The sequence below is a fragment of the Eleutherodactylus coqui genome, chromosome 6 (assembly GCF_035609145.1).
Source record: "Eleutherodactylus coqui strain aEleCoq1 chromosome 6, aEleCoq1.hap1, whole genome shotgun sequence".
NCBI lineage: Eukaryota > Metazoa > Chordata > Amphibia > Anura > Eleutherodactylidae > Eleutherodactylus > Eleutherodactylus coqui.
The window spans coordinates 224,236,379-224,258,300 of NC_089842.1; the positions used below are offsets into that span (position 1 = coordinate 224,236,379).

Sequence of the window (21,922 nt, forward strand, 5' to 3'; positions counted from 1 at the left end):
GCCGCGGGGTCTACCACCAGTAAATGGGTCTTGTCCCAGTTGACCTTAATGCCAGAGTGTGCGCCGAATATAGTCAGGGCTGCGTTTAGAGACGCCTCCGGGTCTTGAAGGAAGAGAAGGGTGTCATCTGCATAGAGCGCTATGCGCTCTTCGTAGCTGCTCAGTTTAAATCCCTTCACTGTTGGTGACGTTCGGATTTGGATCGCAAGAGGCTCTATGGCGAGGGCAAACAAGGCGGGGGGCAGAGGGCAGCCCTGTCTTGTGCCTCTACTCAAGGAGAACTGGGCAGAAACATGCATATTAGTTTTAATGTTGGCCACCAGGGAGTCGTATAGAATCTCGATCCATTTAATAAAGGTTGGCCCGAATCCGAACCGCCGCATCACCGCCCATAAGTACTTCCACTCTACTGAGTCGAAGGCCTTTGCCTGATCTATAAATACCAGAGTGCGCTTCCCGTAATTAGTGTGCTTGTACGACAAGTGGTTAAAGAGTCTCCTCAGGTTCATGTCCGTGCTTTTGCCAGGCATGAGGCCGGACTGGTCAGCGTGTATGATCTCGTTCATTATTGAGTTTATATGCGTCGCCATTATTTTTGCAATTACTTTTACATCGTTATTGAGAAGGGAAATGGGACGGTAAGAGCCGCAGTCTGTGGGGTCTTTTCCGGTTTTAGGGATCATTATTATAAGGGTTTTACGCATTGTGTCCGGTAATGCCCCCTCCCGCAGGATAGAATTATATAGTGTGAGGAGTCGTGGGGCCAGGATTTCCACATTTTTTAAATATCATTCCAGGGGAGCCCGTCAACGCCTGGTGACTTCCTATTGGGAAGGGACTTAATGGCCTCCGTTATTTCTTCTATACTTAGATCTCTATCCAGGCGGGCCGCGCTGTCTCCACTCAGTGTGGGGAAGGGAATGTCATCTAGGTACGCCAGGAGCTGCGCTTCAGTGTAGCTCAGCTTGGAGGTGTACAAGTCCCTGTAGAATTGGGTGAACGTTTGATTGATTAGTTTGGGATCGTTTAATAGAGTACCCGTGCTATCTCGCACTGCTGTAATTGGCGGCAGTGTCTGATCCTCTCTAGCCAGGTAGGCCAGTAAGTGGCCATTCTTGTCTCTCTGATCAAAAATCCGGTGGCGGGAATTCAGGAGTTTCTTCTTGGTGTATTCAATAAGCAGTAGTTTATATTCCCGTCGCAGGGCAATCAGAGTTGTAGTAGTTTTCGGGGAGGGGTCTGCTATATGTCTAGTCGGGGCCATACTCCTATTTGAGGAGTGATTCCAGGAAGTCGTAGGGATCTCTGCCCTCAGCGCCCTCCGGCAGTCCTATGAATCTAAGATTGCATCTGCGCAGGCGGTTCTCCATATCATCCAGTTTTTCCCGCTGCAGCGTGAGGTTAGAGTTGAGGGTGCGCACTTGATCTGAGAGTGGTGTAACACTGTCCTCTAAGTTAGAGACTCACGTCTCGACTTCTGTTGTACGCTCTCTCAGCGTTTGGACGTCCGCTCGTAGCAGACCAAAGTCCGACTGTAGTGTGTCGATTTTTCTCTGTGAGGGCAGAGCGCGACTATGTAATCGCTTTCAGTACATCGGCAATAGTCAGGCCAGATGCGGGGGGCGAAGCTGGTGCTGTTGCCTCAGGGGTCGCACTCTGCGGGCTGGTGGGCGCGTTAGATCGAGGGTCCACAGAGGTGCTGGGCCGAGAATATTGCTGCAGCTTGCTAGTTATTTTGGCTTGCTTGCTGGGCGCCATCATGTCAGAGGATAGTAGCAGGGGATGTCCACAGGCCTGAGCTTATAGGATGGCACGGGGGGGGGGGGGGGGGGATTCATGCACAGTTTAAGCTTTAATACATGGCCGTTGGGGTGCAGTCATAGTGTAATAGTACCCGTGCACCTTTAGCGCATCACTTTCAGACGGCAGCTCAGGGCTTAGTTTCTGGGTGTGCATGGAGCAGTGGGTTACAGTCCCGAGGTGCCGTTTGTTAAAAGGCAGGATACGCAGGAAGGGGGGGGGGGGCAGCCAATTGCCTCTGCGCCTCTCTGTTCGGGAGTAGAGTGCTCCCCTGAGGGGGGAGGGGGAGGCTCCGTGCGTGGTACTCCTCGCTATGTGCGTGGTTCTCCGCTGTGTTCCCCCTCTACTTCCTTCTCCCAAACTGCCTCCGATTTTTCTCTCCTGCACGCCTTGTCTCCCCTCACCTAGATGGTGTCCGACTTGGGGAAGGGGGTCTCCTAGTGTGTCTGCCGCCCTAGAGTGCTTACTGCACGGCAGGGAGCTCGCTCCAGGGGATTTCCAATGCCCCAGGCGTGGTGTTACAGTCCAGTAGGGGTGGGGGAGCGCATTGGGGGGCCGCAGGGTCCGGTGGCCGCAGCCGTGGCGTCACTCACCCAGTCTGCAGTCTTGTGGGTCTACCGTTCTCCGGGTCTCTTCAGGTTCCAGCTACTGCCCCTTCACCTCCGCTGCTGCTCCACGGGGGTTTACTGTCATCTTCCGTGGCCGGCCGCACCTGTAAATTTAGGCCGGGGATGTGCCCGGTTCCGTAGGCCGCAAAATCGCGGTATCAGCTAGAGACCCGCGGAGGGTCTCTTTCTGCAGGTCCCGGTCCGGGGGTGCCCGCGGCAGTGGTTTCGGCCCCGTGGGAGCCTCCAGACGCGGTAGAGGTCTGCCGCTATGCTCCTGCTGCCAGGAGCTCCGACCTGTGCGTGCGCTCCTGTTGCTTCAGCGTGCAGATTTTGACTGCTTTTTGAATGCGGAAATGCTGCAGAATTTGCGACAGAAATTTCCACTGAGGACATTCTGCAGTATTTCTGCATCCAAAAGAAGTCAAAATCTGCACACTGTCTATTTTGAAGCGGCCCTGTCCTTTTTAGAACAACGGAGGCAAAATCATACGTCGTGATAAGCCCCACCCCCTGACGTGTTGGCACTTTGCGATAAATAAGTGGGTTTTGGGTTACAGTTTGGGCACTCGGGCTCTAAAAGGTTCGCCATCACTGTTCTCGAGGGTTTCTTAACCCCTTACTGACGGCCCCATCGGGAAACTATGTCCTCAGTAAGTGGGCTTTAATCCTAGAGGACGTAGTTCTATGCATCCTCTTTGGATTAATGCCCACTTGCCTGAGGACGTGAGAGCTCCATGCTGTCGGTGCCCGCAGGTAGCCGACAGCATGGAGCTGTCATCCCAGGATGCGGGCAGTCACCCCCGGCATTGCGATCGGCGCTATCCAATGGCCTAATCACCTTCCTGCTAAATTTCTGTTCTGAAAGCCACCGACTACTCCTTTCATTTTGGGCCCGTTGTGCATCCAGACAAAAGATTAGGGCCACAATGGGTATGTCTCTGAACACAGGACAAACAGGGGTATCTATTTTGGGGTGCAAGTCTTCATTCATGTGTGTGCTGTACAAAAAAAAGCAGTTTTTAAAATGACAGAATTGCCAAAATAACGAAAATCACATTTTTTTTTCCTTTTGCTTTGCTTGAATTCATTCAAAAACTGTGGGGTCAAAATGGGCAGTACACCCCTAGATAAATTCGTTAAGGGGTCTAGTTTTCAAAATGGGGTCATTTGTGGGGGTTCTCTTTGGTTTTGGCCGCTCAAGAGCTCTACAAAAGTGCTATGGGGCCTAAAACGCCTTTGAGCAAAATTTATGTTCTGAAAGACACCGACTGCTCCTTTCATTTTAGGTCCCGTTGTGCATCCAGACATAAAATTAGGGCCACAATGGGTATGTTTCTGAAACAAGAGTATCGATTGTGGGGTGTAAATCCTCATTTTCATGGGCACTATAGGAAAAAATATGTCTTTAAAACGACATTTGCAAAAATATGAATTTTTTTTTTCTCTAAATTGAATTAATTCCTGAAAAAAACTGGTGGGGTCAAAATACTCATGGGTCATTCCGTGTCAGTTCAACCAACGTTCCCGGTCGACCATCTCAGATTTCAATGAAACTTAGACCCTGACCCTAAACTAAGATAGCCAGAATATTAGGCTTCAAAGTGCTTTGGTTCACGAGCTACAGGTCTTAATCTAGGGGGTTGTCATGTGATTACAGCGCACAACCTGAAAAAAGTGGCGATTTCAATCCATTGCCAAGCCAGTTCCAATGACTCTAGAGCAATGAAACTTCACACACTAGGAGAACTTTTGGTGCTGAATCCCGCTAAGCTCCTCAGACTGCCACTCTGATCATCATTCTGCCACCATTGCATGTCAAAGGAGCTGAAAAATTCTATTGCGCAAAATAAAACTCCTATTTTAAGCAGTAATAACTCATAATCATTGCAATCCAACTCAGCTCTGAATTTATCAATGTGTACTCCATAGAAATGTTACTCATTATTCCCATTATGGACCCAAAAGGATGCATAGCTCTTAAGATACAATGAGTCAAAAATGGCAAAAAACAGTTTTATGCAAATTTTTCCCTTTTTCAAAGGAGAAAATCGGAATGTACTTCATTTTTATTTTTTTTCATTTTTGTTCTATTTGGAAGAGAATTTTTTGCTCTACAAGATTCGATGTTTTTCATTTTGTTCCCAGACCTTCTAGATGGGAAAATATCAATGCCTGTGAAGGTCCTATGCACTCGCGGAGGTCAAATATCAATGCCTGTGAAGGTCCTATGCACTCGCGGAGGTCAAATAATAAAATAAGTGTAAGTTTTGCATGGATGTATAATTAGTTTAGAAATCATGAGAAGGTAAATTATTTTTGGAATGAGACAACTTTTTGTGCTCAAGAAACTTGATCAAAAATTGCATGGCGAGTTCAGGTGAGCCACAAGCTTTGGCCTAAGATGGTCAGAATATCATTGAGTGTTGCATAATGATTGTGGTATATTACAGTGATCACTGGGCTTATTTAGCACTCTATCCATATTGGATACTAAGATCATCTAAGGCTAGCATTTGTGTAATAAATAACTATAGTTTACAAGTGACTGATTGTGCACCAGCAAAGATGAAGTGAAAAATGAGCAGAAAGGAAGCGCAACAAGCCAGCTCCCCCACTACTGCACAAGAGAGGTGGATGAGTACGGGTGGACACGCCCCGCCGCTGCACACCAGCCATTCCACGTCGCCGGGAGAGCCCCGACGTCAGGGCTCCAGGACGCCGGAGCCAGGGTGGCGCGCGCTGACCGCGGGACCCTGCATGGTAACATTTACATGTTTAATGAGTAAAATATTTATTCTGCTTGATTCGAATTCTTTAGGTACTAGCATTTACAGAGGCAAATGTTGAAATGTTTATCCATTGTCTAATATGTTTGTTTTTTAAGGAAATTATACTAGAATTTTATGTGCGATGGATGATTCTAGTGTGCAAGAAAGAAGCAAATGTTTATATAAATGTTTATATTGTCAAATAGGGCAAGCAGATAAATCACCATGTCATTTGCTGTCGGTCTACAGAGGAAAAAGTATTATATTGCAAACTAGAATCATCCATCGCACATAAAATTCTAGTATAATTTCCTTAAAAAACAAACATATTAGACAATGGATAAACATTTCAACATTTGCCTCTGTAAATGCTAGTACCTAAAGAATTCGAATCAAGCAGAATAAATATTTTACTCATTAAACATGTAAATGTTACCATGCAGGGCAGTGCAGGGTCCCGCGGTCAGCGCGCGCCACCCTGGCTCCGGCGTCCTGGAACCCTGACGTCGGGGCTCTCCCGGCGACGTGGAATGGCTGGTGTGCGGCAGCGTGGGCGTGTCCACCCGTACTCATCCACCTCTCTTGTGCAGTAGTGGGGGAGCTGGCTTGTTGTGCTTCCTTTCTGCTCATTTTTCACAATCAGTCACTTGTAAACTAGAGTTATTTATTACACAAATGCTAGCCTTAGATAATCTTAGTATCCAATCTGGATAGAGTGCTAAATAAGCCCAGTGATCACTGTAATATACCACAATCATTATGCAACACTCAATGCTATTCTGACCATCTTAGGCCAAAGCTTGGGGCTCACCTGAACTCGCCAGGCAATTTTTGACCACATAAGTTTCTTGAGCACAAAAAGTTGTCTCATTCCAAAAATAATTTACCTTCTCATGATTTCTAAACTAATTATACATCCATGCAAAACTTACACTTATTTTATTATTTGACCTCCGCGAGTGCATAGGACCTTCACAGGCATTGATATTTTCCCATCTAGAAGGTCTGGGAACAAAATGAAAAACATTGAATCTTGTAGAGCAAAAAATTCTCTTCCAAATAGAACAAAAATGAAAAAAAATAAAAATGGAGTACATTCCGATTTTCGCCTTTGAAAGAGGAAAAAATTTGCATAAAACTGTTTTTTGCCATTTTTGACTCATTGTATCTTAAGAGCTATGCATCCTTTTGGGTCCATAATGTGAATAATGAGTAACATTTCTATGGAGTACACATTGATAAATTCAGAGCTGAGTTGGATTGCATTGATTATGAGTTATTACTGCTTAAAATATGAGTTTTATTTTGCGCGATAGAATTTTTCAGCTACTTTGACATGCGATGGTGGCAGAATGATGATGAGTGGCAGTCTGAGGAGCTTAGCTGGATTCAGCACCAAAAGTTCTCCTAGTGTGTGAAGTTTCATTGCTCTAGAGTCATTGGAACTGGCTTGGTAATGGATTGAAATCGCCACTTTTTTCAGGTTGTGCGCTGTAATCACATGACAACCCCCTAGATTAAGACCTGTAGCTCGGGAACCAAAGCACTTTGAAGCATAATATTCTGGTTATCTTAGTTTAGGGTCAGGATCTCTCTTTGTGCTAAGTTTCATTGAAATCTGAGATGGTCGACCGGGAGCGTTGGTTGAACTGACACGGAATGACCCTGCTATTTGGGTATACAGTTTTAACCTCCCCTTTTTGGTCCAAAAGAAGGCAAAAAAAAACCCACACGAAGCCAATTAAGCTCATTTGGAGGAAAAATATTCCTTCCCGATTCTATAATGGCAGCCAGAATAATCCTTGGATCAACATTTGAGATCAACAACCCCTCTGGTCATCTAATGTCTATATCTGTAATATCACAGAGCTCTAGAAAGACATCTAGTCCCCTCTTAAACTCCTCTATAGATTTTGCCATCACCACGTCCTCAGGCAGAGAGTTCCACAGTCTCACTGCTCTTACAGTAAAGAACCCTCTTCTATGTTGGTGATGAAACCTTCGTTCCTCTAGAGGTAGAGGATGCCCTCTTGTTACCAGTGCAGTCCTGGGTATAAACAGATCATGGGAGAGATCCATGTGTTGTCCCCTCATGTACTTATACATAGTTATTTGGTCGCCCCTTAGCCGTCTTTTTTCTAGAGTAAATAATCCCAATTCTGATAGCCTCTCTGGGTATTCCAGTCCCTTCATTCCATGTATTAGTTTAGTTGCCCTTCTTTGAACCCCCTCCAGCACTGTAACATCCTTTCTGATCACCGGTGACCAGAACTATGCGCAGTATTCCATGTGAGGCCTGACAAGTGCCTTATATAGTGGGTTATTTGATTGCCTTTTAGGGTGCGTTCACACAAGCGTGTTTTTGTGCGTACATAGCACACACAAAACCATGCTTCTATATACAACAATGCATTCCCTATGGTGTGTGCACATGTCCATACTTGGCAGGTGCCTGCCCATAAAGATAGGACATGTGTGCACCATAGGGAATGCACGCAATGTTTTCAATGGAGCTGTGGTTGCTGCTGGCACCCCTGCATCCTTTTTCAGGGAAGGGCTTTAAATATAAGCTCTTCCCTGAAAAAAAAAAAAATTAAATTACTTACCTGTCCGCTGCTGCTGTGTCCCCTGCAGGGATGAAGAACACATCTGCTGGATGCAGCAGATGTTTCCTTCATCCCCACTAGTTAAGAATTATTTTCAATTCTCTATCGCAGCTGTCACACGTCAGCTGCGGTAGAGGATTCTGCTGCCGGCAATTGATTTCAAGGAAGGGCTTTAAATATAAGCCCTTCCCTGAAAAATCAAGTAAAAGTGGTTTTAAAAAAAACAAAACACACCTCCCTTCAGCTGCCGAGGCTCAGCCATGTCTTCTCCTGCTGTCCCCTGCACTGTGGAGCTGAATGTGATTGGCTGAGGTGCAAAGCCGCTGGCAGGGCTCAGCGGCGACTTCTGCCACTGTCTCCGGCTCTGTAGCGCTGCTGAGCTATCAGCAGCCTGGGATTTAAAATCCCCCCCCCCCGCTGGTAGCTCTGATTGTGATTGGCTGAAGCTCTTCAGCCAACCACAATCACAGCTACCAGCAGGCAGGGATTTTAAATCCCCTGCTGCTGATAGTTCAGAACTACAGAGCTGGGGCCAGCGGCAGAAGCCGAGGCAGGGGAGTATTTTTGGACACATTTTACCAGGCTTTTCAGGAAAGGGCTTATGAGAGGGGGGTGAAGTAGCAGCAAGATGGACAGGTTACAGAGAAGTCATGGCTACTAAGAAGTCAACGGAAGAAGGAGGGGAGGGGGGGAAATCACGTCATGTTTAGACACACACAATAACCACACCCCTTTTTAGTTCAACTACAATCCATCTGCATATAACACTTCACTCACATAAGTATCCTGACATAAGCACTCCTACAAATAAGCACAGAAGGAGGTGCACATACTGATGTGAGGGGGGCCATAATTCATCCAAGTACTTTGGCTCTGTATTAAAATTCGTGTGGATGACGAGTGAACAAGTGGTCATGGAATATGTGTTCGCTGTATAAATAAACACATTACTGCAGAGAGGGTTTTATTGTATATATATATAACCATACAGAAGAGAGCACTGGGTAGTCTATAGTCGCTGAAGCTTTATGTAAATGAGGAGGGAGACTCCTCCCACTATAGTCACAGTAATATCAGCCTCACTAGATCCAGATGTCGGATGTGCAGTCTCCTCCCGGGTATCTGGGCTCGTGGACAAGAACCGGCCCATGTGGCTCCTTCCCAAAATCCACCAGGAAGTCTGGGTTTACTGTGAGCCCGCCGTCTGTGGTGTCCACATCAATCTGCAGCAGGACACCGCCATCCCTGGAGGACAAGAGACGACCCCGCAGGGCCGCGCATGGGTTACATGTGAGGAGGTAATTGTACAGGTCTGTGCTATCCTGAGACGCCAAGGTGAATGTCTTGGCAGGAAACACAAAGATATCGTTCTGAAATGCCAAAACAACGACAACTACTGGCTATATATTATCATGTAGCATGTTATGTGGTGGCAGCTGGACAGAAATGTCCTAACAGGGTTAGGACATGGTTGAGAGGAAAGAATTAGGGCTCTGGTTCTTTGTCCTGATTCTTAGGAGTAATTCAATATCTTACAAATCTCTAATCCCTCACGTCAGACGCTCCACAGGACGAAGTCAGATGTGAACCCCAGCTTTTCCATATAGGAGGGGGTAGTAACCCATCTTACCGGATCATGTCAGGGTAGAACTGCTTGTCCCAGGCACTGTACAGAGATGTAGTCACGTAGAGCCTCTTCCCATCCAGGCTGAGCTGGATCATCTGAGGACCCCCAGGGACCTTTCTTCCCTATAAGACACAGGAGAGGATAGTGTGGTGATATAAGAGGCCTGAGGACCCTTGTCCTCTATAAGACAGGACAGCAGATGATAGTGGAGTGATATGAAGGCCCCCCGGGGACTTTCCTTCCCTAAAAAGCAGAACAAGACATGATAGGGTGGCAGGATGGCATGGGGATACGAGGGCCCCTGAGGATTCTCCTCCCCTATAGGACACAGGTGTTATGAAGGTCCCTGCCCCCCTTAAAAGACACCAGTAATAGTTTGATAGAGGATCCCCAGGGATCCTTGTAAGGCACAGGACGGGAGGTAACAGTGGGGGGGGGGGGGGGGGGGGGGGGGAAGAGAAATGCAGTGATATGAGGACCCCCAGAGTTCTTCCTCTTCTAAAGAACACGAATTGATAGGGAAACATGAGTTCTCACCTTTATGAATAGTGGATCTGGCTGGTCATTGTCCTCAATAACAGTCACTGCCCCCCCTTTCAGAATGCTGCCCCCTATAAATACCTGTACAGAGGAGAGACACATGATAGGGTGGATACATCTGTAGAATTGTAGGACAGAGAAACCCTAAGTGGCTGTATACCTGTCCCACCATTCTGGGGTGATGGATATCGGTAATGTCATACTGCCTGACATCTCCATGAAGCCAGTTGTTGAAGTAGAGGAAGCGGTCATCCATCGAAATCAGGATATCTGAGATGAACCCTGGAAGGACAAAGCGCCAAAGCTCAGGGACTCTCAAACTGAGGATCAGGTAACGCTACAGCCGGAGAAATGGCGGAGAAGGATGGAGGGCTGATCAGAGCTCTGCAAGACTCATGTTCGTTCTTATCTACCTGGCATTTCTGGTAATATCCAACCTTCCACCTTCTTACTTTTCACCTGGATGACCTTCTCCGTTTCCCATTGTCCACCCTGTGATCAGAGAAGACGGCGTGAGATAAGTGCTGACTGCAGCTTTACCTTTTTCTGACATAGGTGACTCAAGGAAGTAAAGGGAAAAGAGGACAAGCAGTGACAAGATAGATGAAGATAATCTAAAAGTGTGGTACAGTGTTAGCTACTCTGTTTCCCCGAAAATAAGACAGACACGTCTTATATTAATTTTTGCTCCCAAATATGCGCTAAGTCTTATTTTCAGGGGGTGTCTTATTTCGCTGCAGCAAACCCGTCTGTGGCCGCTAATCCCTCAATTGGCCAGCTTTGTGGACAAAATTTCTCAGAAATCTCGTCCACATGGGACAGCAAATCTGTCACGGCAATGCTGGGAGAAGCCAGTGTTGTGGTGCGGATTCCACGACCACAGAAACGAGTGCAGCCAGGTCGCTTCAAAACAAGCAGGTAAGTGCCGTGGGTTTTGAAACAGCGCTTTCCCGGCGGAAATCTCGCTGTTTATCGCTGTGGCCAAACCACGAGATTTCCGCTGGAAATACGCTCTGTGAGAACCCAGCCTTAAGAATCACACACAGGTTGCCTGACACACAGCTATAAAAAAATAAGGGCTGTAAAGTAACATACCTGTCTGCAGACAGAAGTTCCTGTACCACTTGTAAGCAGGGATGGTATTGCAGCTTCCGGCCACCAGGGGGAAGCTCATCACAGCAGACTTGTACAGCAGGAACAGAACGTACAGTATGGACTTTTCCAGCCAGCAAGGGGAGCTCACGACAGCACACTCGTCCAGCACAGCAGGGACAGGATAACAGCAGACTGTCTGCAGCTCTACCTATACATCTGGGAGGTAGGAGACAACGGGGATGGCAGCAGGGGACAGGCCTCTTGACTTGCCTGCACACTTTACTATGCCTTACTATCTGGGGTGCCTTATATTTGGGACTTTTGCAAATTTTAGGGGGTGCCTTATTTTTGCGGAAATACGGAAGTAGAATATGGCTGTTGTAAGTAAGAAACAAAAGTAATCTTGTAGATATGATACCTTTTTAATAAGACAAAATGTGATGCTATAGCAAGCTTTCGAACTGACTTTGGGTCTTTTAGAGTTAATAGAATAGACACAAAGAAGCATGGATACATAGGAAGAGACACCAGAACAGGATGAAAAGAGGATTAAATACTTAATTAGTCCATGTGTGAAGTGTGTGTAGTGTGTGAGAAGTGTGTGTAGTGTGTGAGAAGTGTGTGTAGTGTGTGAGAAGTGTGTGTAGTGTGTGAGAAGTGTGTGTAGTGTGTGAGAAGTGTGTGTAGTGTGTGAGAAGTGTGTGTAGTGTGTGAGAAGTGTGTGTAGTGTGTGAGAAGTGTGTGTAGTGTGTGAGAAGTGTGTGTGTGTGTAGTGTGTGAGAAGTGTGTGTGTGTGTGTGTGTGAGAAGTGTGTGTGTGTGTGTGTGTGAGAAGTGTGTGTGTGTGTGTGTGTGAGAAGTGTGTGTGTGTGTGTGTGTGTGTGTGTGTGTGTGAGAAGTGTGTGTGTGTGAAGTGTGTGTGTGTGTGTGTGTGTGTGTGAGAAGTGTGTGTGTGTGTGTGTGTGTGTGTGTGAGAAGTGTGTGTGTGTGTGTGTGAGAAGTGTGTGTGTGTGAGAAGTGTGTGTGTGTGAAGTGTGTGTGTGTGAGAAGTGTGTGTGTGTGTGTGTGTGAGAAGTGTGTGTGTGTGTGAGAAGTGTGTGTGTGTGTGTGTGTGTGAGAGAGAAGTGTGTGTGTGTGTGTGAGAAGTGTGTGTGTGTGTGTGTGAGTGTGAGAAGTGTGTGTGTGTGTGTGTGTGTGTGTGTGTGTGTGTGAGAAGTGTGTGTGTGTGTGTGTGTGTGAGAAGGTGTGTGTGAAGTGTGTGTGTGTGTGTGAGAAGTGTGTGTGTGTGTGTGTGTGAGAAGTGTGTGTGTGTGTGTGAGAGAAGTGTGTGTGTGTGTGTGAGAAGTGTGTGTGTGTGTGTGAGAAGTGTGTGTGTGTGTGTGAGAAGTGTGTGTGTGTGTGTGAGAAGTGTGTGTGTGTGTGTGAGAAGTGTGTGTGTGTGTGTGAGAAGTGTGTGTGTGTGTGTGAGAAGTGTGTGTGTGTGTGTGAGAAGTGTGTGTGTGTGTGTGAGAAGTGTGTGTGTGTGTGAGAAGTGTGTGTGTGTGTGTGTGTGAGAAGTGTGTGTGTGTGTGAGAAGTGTGTGTGAGAAGTGTGTGTGTGTGTGAGAAGTGTGTGAAGTGTGTGAAGTGTGTGAAGTGTGTGAAGTGTGTGAAGTGTGTGAAGTGTGTGAAGTGTGTGAAGTGTGTGAAGTGTGTGTGTGAAGTGTGTGTGTGAAGTGTGTGTGTGAAGTGTGTGTGTGAAGTGTGTGTGTGTGAGAAGTGTGTGTGTGTGTGTGAGAAGTGTGTGTGTGTGAGAAGTGTGTGTGTGTGTGTGAGAAGTGTGTGTGTGTGAGAAGTGTGTGTGTGTGTGTGTGTGAGAGAAGTGTGTGTGTGTGTGTGTGTGTGTGTGTGTGAGAAGTGTGTGTGTGTGTGTGTGTGTGAGAAGTGTGTGTGTGTGTGTGTGTGAGAAGTGTGTGTGTGTGTGTGTGTGTGAGAAGTGTGTGTGTGTGTGTGTGTGAGAAGTGTGTGTGTGTGTGTGTGAAGTGTGTGTGTGTGTGTGTGAGAAGTGTGTGTGTGTGTGTGTGAGAAGTGTGTGTGTGTGTGTGTGTGTGTGTGTGAGAAGTGTGTGTGTGTGTGTGAGAAGTGTGTGTATGTGTGTGAGAAGTGTGTGTGTGTGTGTGTGTGTGAGAAGTGTGTGTGTGTGTGTGTGTGTGTGTGAGAAGTGTGTGTGTGTGTGTGTGAGAAGTGTGTGTGTGTGTGTGAGAAGTGTGTGTGAGAAGTGTGTGTGAGAAGTGTGTGTGAGAAGTGTGTGTGAGAAGTGTGTGTGTGTGAGAAGTGTGTGTGTGTGTGTGAGAAGTGTGTGAAGTGTGTGAAGTGTGTGTGTGAAGTGTGTGTAGTGTGTGTGAAGTGTGTGTGAAGTGTGTGTGAAGTGTGTGTGAAGTGTGTGTGAAGTGTGTGTGTGTGTGAAGTGTGTGTGTGTGTGTGTGAAGTGTGTGTGTGTGAAGTGTGTGTGTGTGTGTGTGTGTTTAGTGTGTGTGTGTAGTGTGTGTGTGTAGTGTGTGTGTGTAGTGTGTGAAGTGTGTCAAAGAAGGTTATAAACTTATACTCCAAAATTCTTTTGACGTTGAGATTTGAAATTTCCTTCTAACAGTAATTTTCTTGTCTCATGTTCGTGACTAGAGAAATGCTCAGCTGCAGGTAATTGTCTTTTAGTTTTTGTCCTGTTTCTCCAACATAAAGACCCAAGTGGACATTTACTGCACAGGATTAGGTACACATCGGATATAGAACATGTGAATGTCCCCATGATCTTCTAGTCCTGCTGTGTGTTGGGGATTTGTATCCTGTCCACGGTCAGTATATGTAAGCAGGTCTTATAGCTCCATGCATTACAGGGATAAGTTCCTTTGTGTCAGAGGGCACTGCACTCCTGATTATAAAGTTCCTCAAATTAGGAGGTTGCCTATAACACAGAAGGGTAGAGTCCGGGAATATAGCGTGCAGACGGTCATCTCTCTGTAGGGTATGATAACGTTTCATTGCCGTTTTCCTTATTACCTCTAGCTGTGGGTTGTAGATCATGGCACCACCTGGCCACCATGGATATGGAATCATATTCCAACATTCCACTTGAGGATGGACTGACCCCCTGCCAGGCACACCTTGAGGCCAATGGGGTTGCCTCTGAATCTGTTATAACTCAAGATTCATCCTCATGCATGACTTTCTCCTTCAACTCACCAGAACCGCCGTGGACAGTCAAATGGCACCACAATAGGCCAGCCTTTTCATGGCAAAACTGGAAAGCGATTTTCTTGCCTCCTGCCCTAGCAAACCATTGGCCTACTTCCACTACATTGATGACATCATAATCATCTGGACAAACAAGAACTAATAAAATTCCATGAGAAATTCAGTTTATTTCACCCCACCATAAACCTGACATTGAATCACTCATATACAGAGATCAACTTTTTGGACACCAAAAAGTTTTAAACCACTCAATACAGACATTCCTATACCGAAAACCAATTGATCGGCCCACTTCCGTTCTATGACCTTGATCTTACAATCTCTAGAAATATAGTTATGGTGCAGTAGTCGGGTCAATATGCTCGATACAGCACTTTCTCAGAAGTGCCATCTTACGCTGATCAGTGCATCCTATGAACATACAGGGTGACCTGAACTGATCTGTTATCCTCCAATATAGCTGATTACTGGGGGACTACTCTTTCATCTCCGGTCTGGAGATTAGATGCATGGACCCACATAACCGTTTAGAGTGGAGATTAGGCACTAAACCCAAACATGTGTCCCTCGTAATTGTTGTGTGATGGGAGTGAGTGAGCGTGAGCTAAGACACCACTTGAAAAAAAACTGATGACTCAAGTGGTACCATGTAACTAGTAGGAGTTATTTGTAGGACCAAGCTACAGAATACCAGTTATTGGGCACCACCCCAGCTTGCAAAGGACTATATATTAAAGTCCTAATCCTGGATTTTAGTGACTGGTATCCACAATTACTGTCAAACATACGTCTGGGCAATTTAAAGCTCCGCTCCTGTAGAACTGTCCCAAACGAGGACAGAGAAACAAGTCAAGCACTTTGAGAATATCTACTGTATTATATAAACATTCTAACACAACACTCAACATCTAATTACACCGTTGGGTGACTACTTGATATATTATACAGCAACCATAGTGTTGAATAGCTTACTCAACATTTTTCATTGATCGTTGAGTAGCTCTACCTCGGAGCCATATATTTTACTATCTAAATCTCCGAGAACATCACTAAGTGTGGATCATTACCAGGCTAGATACTTGTTTCCTTAACAGCATCAGGGGACTAAGCAACCATTAGTGACCCTTTTTGAAGGGTTGACGTCCTATTTACATTCTGTCAGTCTGTGTCCGTTGGTGTTATGTTGGCCCACCTTTTTAATCTTTGTTATAGAGTTTTAATCTATATCTGTAAAGGGCAGGCCATCAGATACATCTAGGTCTGCTCCAACACAACAGACAGAGGAACACCTATAGCATCCTAAAAGGACATTTATAAACCAGAGGTACCATCTCACCTCAATAGATGACCAAATCACTGGAGCCACCAGGATACCCAGAAAGCAACGTATTTTCTGCCGTATAAGACAACCTTTTAACCCAGGAGAATCTCCAAAGTTGGGGGTCGTCGTACATGCCGGATATGAGCTGTAGAGAAGAAAAGGGAAAAAAAAACAAAAACACACACACCCACACCTACACACACCCACACCTACACACACCCACACACACACACACACACACACCTACACACACCCACACCAGCCAATCGATGAGGTCATTGAATGGCTGTGATTGGCTAACTCAGCACGGCATCAGCCAATGAAAGCCGGCGCTGTGTTAGCCAATCAGAGCACTAGCTTTCTGGAGGCGGGGCATTCAAGCCTCACATCCAGAAAGCAATGCTCTGTCAGCGAGGAGGAGGGAGCAACAGCCTGCAGCAGGTGGAGAGTTTTTTTTTTCCTACACTGTATTCCCGGCGTATAAGTTGACAGTTGGGGGTCGTTTTATTCCACGGAAACTACAGTACTCCAATACACAGAAAAGGAAGGAAACTACCATGTACCTCTAGTAGTGACCTACAATCTGCAGCTAGAGGTAGTAAGGAAAACCGCAGAGAAAATCCATTAAACTGTATATAGGGATGACTGTCAGAAAACCATATTCCTGAACCCTCCCCTCCTATGTTACAGGCAACCTCCAAATCTGAGGAACCTTTTGTAATCAGGAGTGCATTGCCCTCCGACACACAAAGAAACTTATCCTTGTAATGTAAGGAGCTGCAAGACCTGCTGACATAGGGGTGGGGGGGGGGGCTCTTTATGTGGGAGACAGAGGACAAAAGCTAAAGAAAGACAGAATTACCTGTGGCGGAGCATTTTTCTAGCCAGACACAATATGGAACATATGAAAGTTACTATATTAAAACGCAATTTTAAATCTGTCACAGAAGAATTTGGGAGTATAAGTTTATAACCTTCTTTGACACTCAGAGGCCTCAACATCTCAAGAGGCTTCATGCTACAGTGGTGCACATGAGGAATCTGGAGCACAGATATAACACTCTGGCCTGGTGACCCCTTAATACCAATTTAGAGACCATAAAACCTTCACATCCTTTCAGTGGACTAATTAAGTATTTACTCCTCTACTCATCCTGTTCTGGTATTGTTTTAGGTGCAAGTTAATCCCACCACGTCTCTGCCTTTTACATGTACGTGTGTTATATAGCTCTTCGGATATATTCCATTAAGCTTGAGGAAGAACACCAAGTAGGTTTGAAAGCTCGCTAGAACATGTCTTTTTGTTAGCGATTAAAAGAGTATCCTATCTACAAGATTGCTTTTGCTTTTACTGAGAAGAGGCACAGTTTGATAGACAGAAATGAAACATGAGGAGCCTGATGATCCAAGACCTTGCGGAGAAGCACTGGTTCTACTGTAGAAGTAGACACTGACCGGTAGTTGTGGCTCCTTACCTCCACCTTATAGACATGAAATACTGAACTGCTGAGAGCACAACACATCAAGGCTTGGTCCGAATCTGGATTATGTAAGAACCGGATACCAAGAGGAACTTGTCCATTCTCGCCAAGGTCCAGACTCTGTATACAAGTGCGTTTTGTCCAGTCCCACACATGTAACCGGTGACCGTAGTGTCCTGAAATAAAAATATAATTTAAGTCAGTCACCCAGAACAATTGGAGGATGCCATGGTTGGGTCCAGTCAGTAGCTGCCCTGTCTTACCAGCTTGGACATCTTCAATTCTGAAACCATTTCCAAACACCCGTGGGGCTCCCCACTCAGTGCTGATCATGACGTTGTGCCGCGGTTGGTACCAGAAGTCATAGCCAAACTCTGCCGCCTGTCCGTCTAACTCCCAGTTACCTTTTACTTCAAACGTCTCTGCATCCAGCAAGACAAAGCCTCCTGAGATGTGGAGCAGAAGGAAAGTTACCAAAAGCTGTGAGGAGACTCCAGGATAACTTTCCAAGCTTTTACTCGCTCATGGTCAGCATTCAGATGACGATATCATAAGCGGCACCCTCACCTTTGCCATTCCCTTCAGGATCTCCCATGGCACTGATCATGACATCCCCAGAGCCTAGGCAGTGAGAGGTGTGCAGAAACGCCAGACCGCACTTCTCCTTTATGTCATCCGCTTCCACCACCTGCAGGGGATCACATACAGCAGTCATCACCCAGGAGGGTGCAGACAGTCCTGGGAGGCATCAGGTAACACCCACCTTGTGGATACGAGGGGCTCGTGGGTCAGTGCCCACATCCACCACATAGACCCGGGAAGAGATGAGACATGGCAAGATCAGCTTGTCCCGCACTTTAGTGGGATCTCCAAAGCAGCTGCTGCAGGCGTTCCAGCCAGAGTGGTGCAGCTCATCGTTCACATTGGGCATCGGCAGACGGTGAATGACATGGAATATGGAAAAAGTGTCACTGGATGCGCTCACATCCAGAGTCTGCACTCACCTGCATCACATCTACCTCGTCTAGAACCTTCTGTAGGAAATTGCGATTATCATGTACTTTTTTTTCAATGTAAATCTCCAATTATCGGATTGTGCCCAGACACGCTTGTTACCTGGGAGTAATGTGCAGATTTCCGGTTCACATCCACAGTGGCCAGGTAGTCCGGCTTGTTAAGCCCGGTGTTGTGATAGATGCAGGGCACATAAATCAACTCCTCGCGGGGACCTAGACATGAGGGTCACAGCACAATGTTACAGGAGACCCCAGAGTAGAGCAGCCACCAACAGGACCCTTATCCCCCAACTTGTGTGAGCGACTCAGCCTGGTGATTAGCAGACCAGGATTGAGGATATCTGCTCCTCTGGTCAGGGACACTATATAATATTCTGATCTGAGGGGGCGCTGCGTATGTTTACATACCGTGTGTTCACAGGATACGTCTATAGATCCCATATACACATCAGTCATAGATGTAAGCAGCAGCGTCTGGAGCCACCACCCCAAGACCACAGGAGATTACAGTGCGTGAAGCAGTCACTATTCAGATGGTCCAAGAATCCCACCTATAGGAATCCCCCTCACTCCTCCTGCAGGCACAGATGTGGAGTGATTTGGGACATTTTCCTTCTGCAGTTCCTGTAAGTGTTTATTTCTGTAGCTCCCCAAGCCGAGTCCTCCACCCTCCTGCTCCCTATCCCCTCTCGCAGCATGCAGCCTCATAGCACAGAGGGACACTGCAGCTGCATCCCCTCTACAGAACACCTGCAGACTGGAAAATAAGGAGATAGAACATCATAAGCTTCGATACCCTCAGAGATCTGTAGTGTGGCTATGTCAAGCACTCTTTACCTTTCATGGCGTCCAGAGGACTCTTGTATCCGGGACCACATGATCCACAATGAGCTGTAAAGAAGACAATATGTAAGGAGTAGAAGTCTGCAAGGCAACCATGATTGGCTCCGAGCCTTAGCAGTTAGTTTATGGGGCTCAGAGCCAATCATCCCTTTAATGACCTCTCCAAGAGACAGTTTGTAAATGTGTTCCCATGAAGGAGATGAGAGGGCAGTGCGGTTGTCACAGGGGCTTTATCCATTAAATAAAGGCACATGGAGCCTGGTTACTGGTAGATCTATTCTTTTCAGACTTGCATTGACCGAAGTAAGTAACTGTCAGCTCATAAGACGCATTACAGAGACAAAGAAAGTTGGAAAAAGCCATGTGTGTCTTGAAAGAAGGAACCCAAGAGGAACAGAAGAGGACCTACAGAAAAGTCTACAGACTGCAAAAACCTCTGTTCATATGTTCACCATTAGATCAGGAATTGTGATCATGGAAGGACACAACCAAGAAAGCTGCTGGCTGAAACCATTGTGGGCCATCTCAAGTTCACTCTAGACCACTAGGATGTCTCACAGTGCATCTGGCCAATGTTCTATGAATGGATGAGACAAAGGAGGAAGTTTTTTCAATCATATGCAGAATACTAAGCAGAAGGCGCAACCCACAGCAACTCCAAACTTCATCCAACCGTGAAGTACAGGGGATGGGGCATTGTCGTTTGGGACATTATGGTTTGGAGCTATGGCGGAGGAGATATCATGGTTTGGGGCTCTTTGCTCCTCAGGGTCTGAATGGCTTATTATCATTGAAGGAACAATGAATTCAGCATGGGTAGCAGCGGGGAACAGGGGGGAGCCCTCTCTCCGTCTCCCCCCCCCACTCACCCACGGCGCCCCCCCAAATCTTTTCGCCTGAGTACGGAAGTACTCGAAAATCACGGTACTCGGGCGAAAAAGGGGCGTGGCCGAGTGCGCTCGCTCATCACACACACACACACACACACACACACACGTTGTCACTTTGAATAATATGGATCTGTGTTCTGTCGGTTTTATTAATCCAACTCTACACCGATAAAGAAAACCACCAAGATCATAGGTACCCGCACATGCCATCTTCACCTTGTTCAGAGGTTCCGTCCCAGGGAGTCATGTAGATAGCAAAAAAATGGCATCCAGACAGAAGCTAGGCGGCTCCTACTGGGAAAATGGAGCGATCAGCTTTGGTTCGTTAAATCCCAGCGTTTTGGCCATACAGGATGTTGTTGTAGACCGTGCGGTTCTGTGTGGTATTGAATGGAAACCCGCTACAATAGTAAAATGGAGCTGCCAGCTTTGCCTTCTAATAGCTGCCTACCGAGCCTTTAACCCTTTGCAATCCAATTTTAGATTCAGGGTTTCCTAGGGGGCTTTCTCTTTCTGCCATTATGCAACGACGCCATCTGCTGGCTAGAGCCAGTACTGTGGTATGAGACATGCTGGAGCAGCCTCCCAACAACAGAGCGGCCAGTAATCTACAGTAAGAATACCCTGCCGGATGTCTTCCGACATCGGAGCTGTACAGCCCTAAATCAGAATGTCTTTAGACGTCAGACAGTGGATTGGAAAGGGTTAAGGGATTTATCTGGGCACCATTTTTAGCTATTCGGACAGAGCCCCTGAATGGGAGTGATGATGCCATGTGAATATAGCCTTAGTGGGGTTGCATCAGGATCACCAGGTACCCCCAGGACTTGTACCACAAGCACTCCATACAGTCTCCTCCTCATTGCAGGACCCCTGATCTCAGGACTGGCAAGACTCCCACCGATCAGCAAGTGGTCCCCTATTCTGTGGATGGGGGAGAACTTGTGATCCTGGTACAACCTTTTTAACAGGCAGAAAATATTAGTAATCAATGGCAAAGCAACAACCAGACAGCCACCATTACTACTGCAGTCCAGAATGGGAGACCACCACAATATGCTATACGGTATGAGGAAGATGGGGGTTGTAGTTACATTATACTGGATGTAGGGTAGACCTCCACATAAATAGAGGATGTGTCATCCACCTGACTCATCCTGGGACCTACATGGTTACTGCAGGTGAGATATCCCTGACCACACAGTCAGCTTACATGTCTGCAGCCAACCAACCATCCACAGACTGCAGGAAAGTCAGAGGAACACAGAGAGGTGGGTCTGGGGGGCAGCAGGAGACTCTCACCCATGCTGCTGTCTCTCACTCCCAGGGCAGGTGTCTCAAGGCTGTTATGTCTTCCCCCTCTAGACTCTTCCTTATATAGTGTGGGGAGGACAGGTAGGGGGCGGTGAGGGGTGGCGCCACTTTGTGTTTGTACCACCCAGACCAAACCTTGCACCTGCAGCCCATCCACACAACCACATAGTGCTCATCACCTGGAGTGCAAACAGAGTGCCCTGCTATGTATATATATATATAGGGGTGTAATCAAGGAGGCCCATGGTTTTTGTGTGTGTGTGTATATATTTATATTATATATAAAAGGGGACCAGATTTTCCCAGGGCTTATCACGGTTCAAAAAAAATGGAGCAAATTTCGCAGCATTTCTGCGTCCAAAAAACTGTGAAAATACATGCCATTGGTGCGGATTTTGACTATGCGGCGCTCCCCCTCACCTCCCCAGTAGGCTTCCCGCTGTCAGCGCTCCCCGTCTTTCAGTTCTCAGCAGTCTGTAGTGGCCTCACCTGACCAGCATCACCTGATCAGCGGCCCTGCACCTGACCAGACCTCTGGAAACCGGAAGCAGGGGAACGGTGACAGCAGGAAGCTTTCGGAGGAGGTGAGGGGGAGCGCCGATGCGTATCTGCAGCTGATTTTTAGTCAAAATCTGCACCAATGGTACAGATTGTGACAGTTCTTTTAGCTGTGAAAATTTACGCTGCGGATACTCTGCAGTATTTCCGCCATGTCATACTTAACTCAGCTTGGGGAATACTGCCACATGCGGAGCGGCCTCAGTAGTGATAGTGTCCCCTATAT

At 46.7% G+C, this 21,922-nt stretch overlaps 2 protein-coding genes across 2 annotated transcripts in view; both read right to left on the reverse strand.

Annotated features, from left to right (window-relative positions):
- LOC136633327 (methanethiol oxidase-like) overlaps positions 1-21,170 on the reverse strand; it is a 54,334-nt gene extending 33,164 nt beyond the window's left edge. The window contains exons 1-3 of the mRNA XM_066608984.1: positions 21,127-21,170; positions 18,929-18,982; positions 18,192-18,304 (exon numbers count right to left, since the gene is read on the reverse strand). Of these exons, the coding sequence (XP_066465081.1) occupies positions 18,192-18,304; positions 18,929-18,982; positions 21,127-21,130 (171 nt within the window). The 5' untranslated portion in view covers positions 21,131-21,170. The remainder of the gene's footprint in view (positions 1-18,191; positions 18,305-18,928; positions 18,983-21,126) is intronic.
- Positions 8,734-18,023, reverse strand: LOC136633329 (methanethiol oxidase-like). Its single transcript, XM_066608990.1, has 9 exons — positions 17,839-18,023; positions 17,643-17,763; positions 17,339-17,521; positions 17,070-17,251; positions 10,363-10,441; positions 10,110-10,231; positions 9,947-10,030; positions 9,413-9,531; positions 8,734-9,027 (listed from the first exon to the last, which is right to left on the reverse strand). The coding sequence occupies exons 1-9, from the start codon at positions 18,004-18,006 to the stop codon at positions 8,865-8,867; spliced, it is 1,221 nt and encodes a 406-aa protein (XP_066465087.1). The 5' UTR covers positions 18,007-18,023; the 3' UTR covers positions 8,734-8,864.
- Positions 21,171-21,922: the final 752 nt, after the last annotated feature.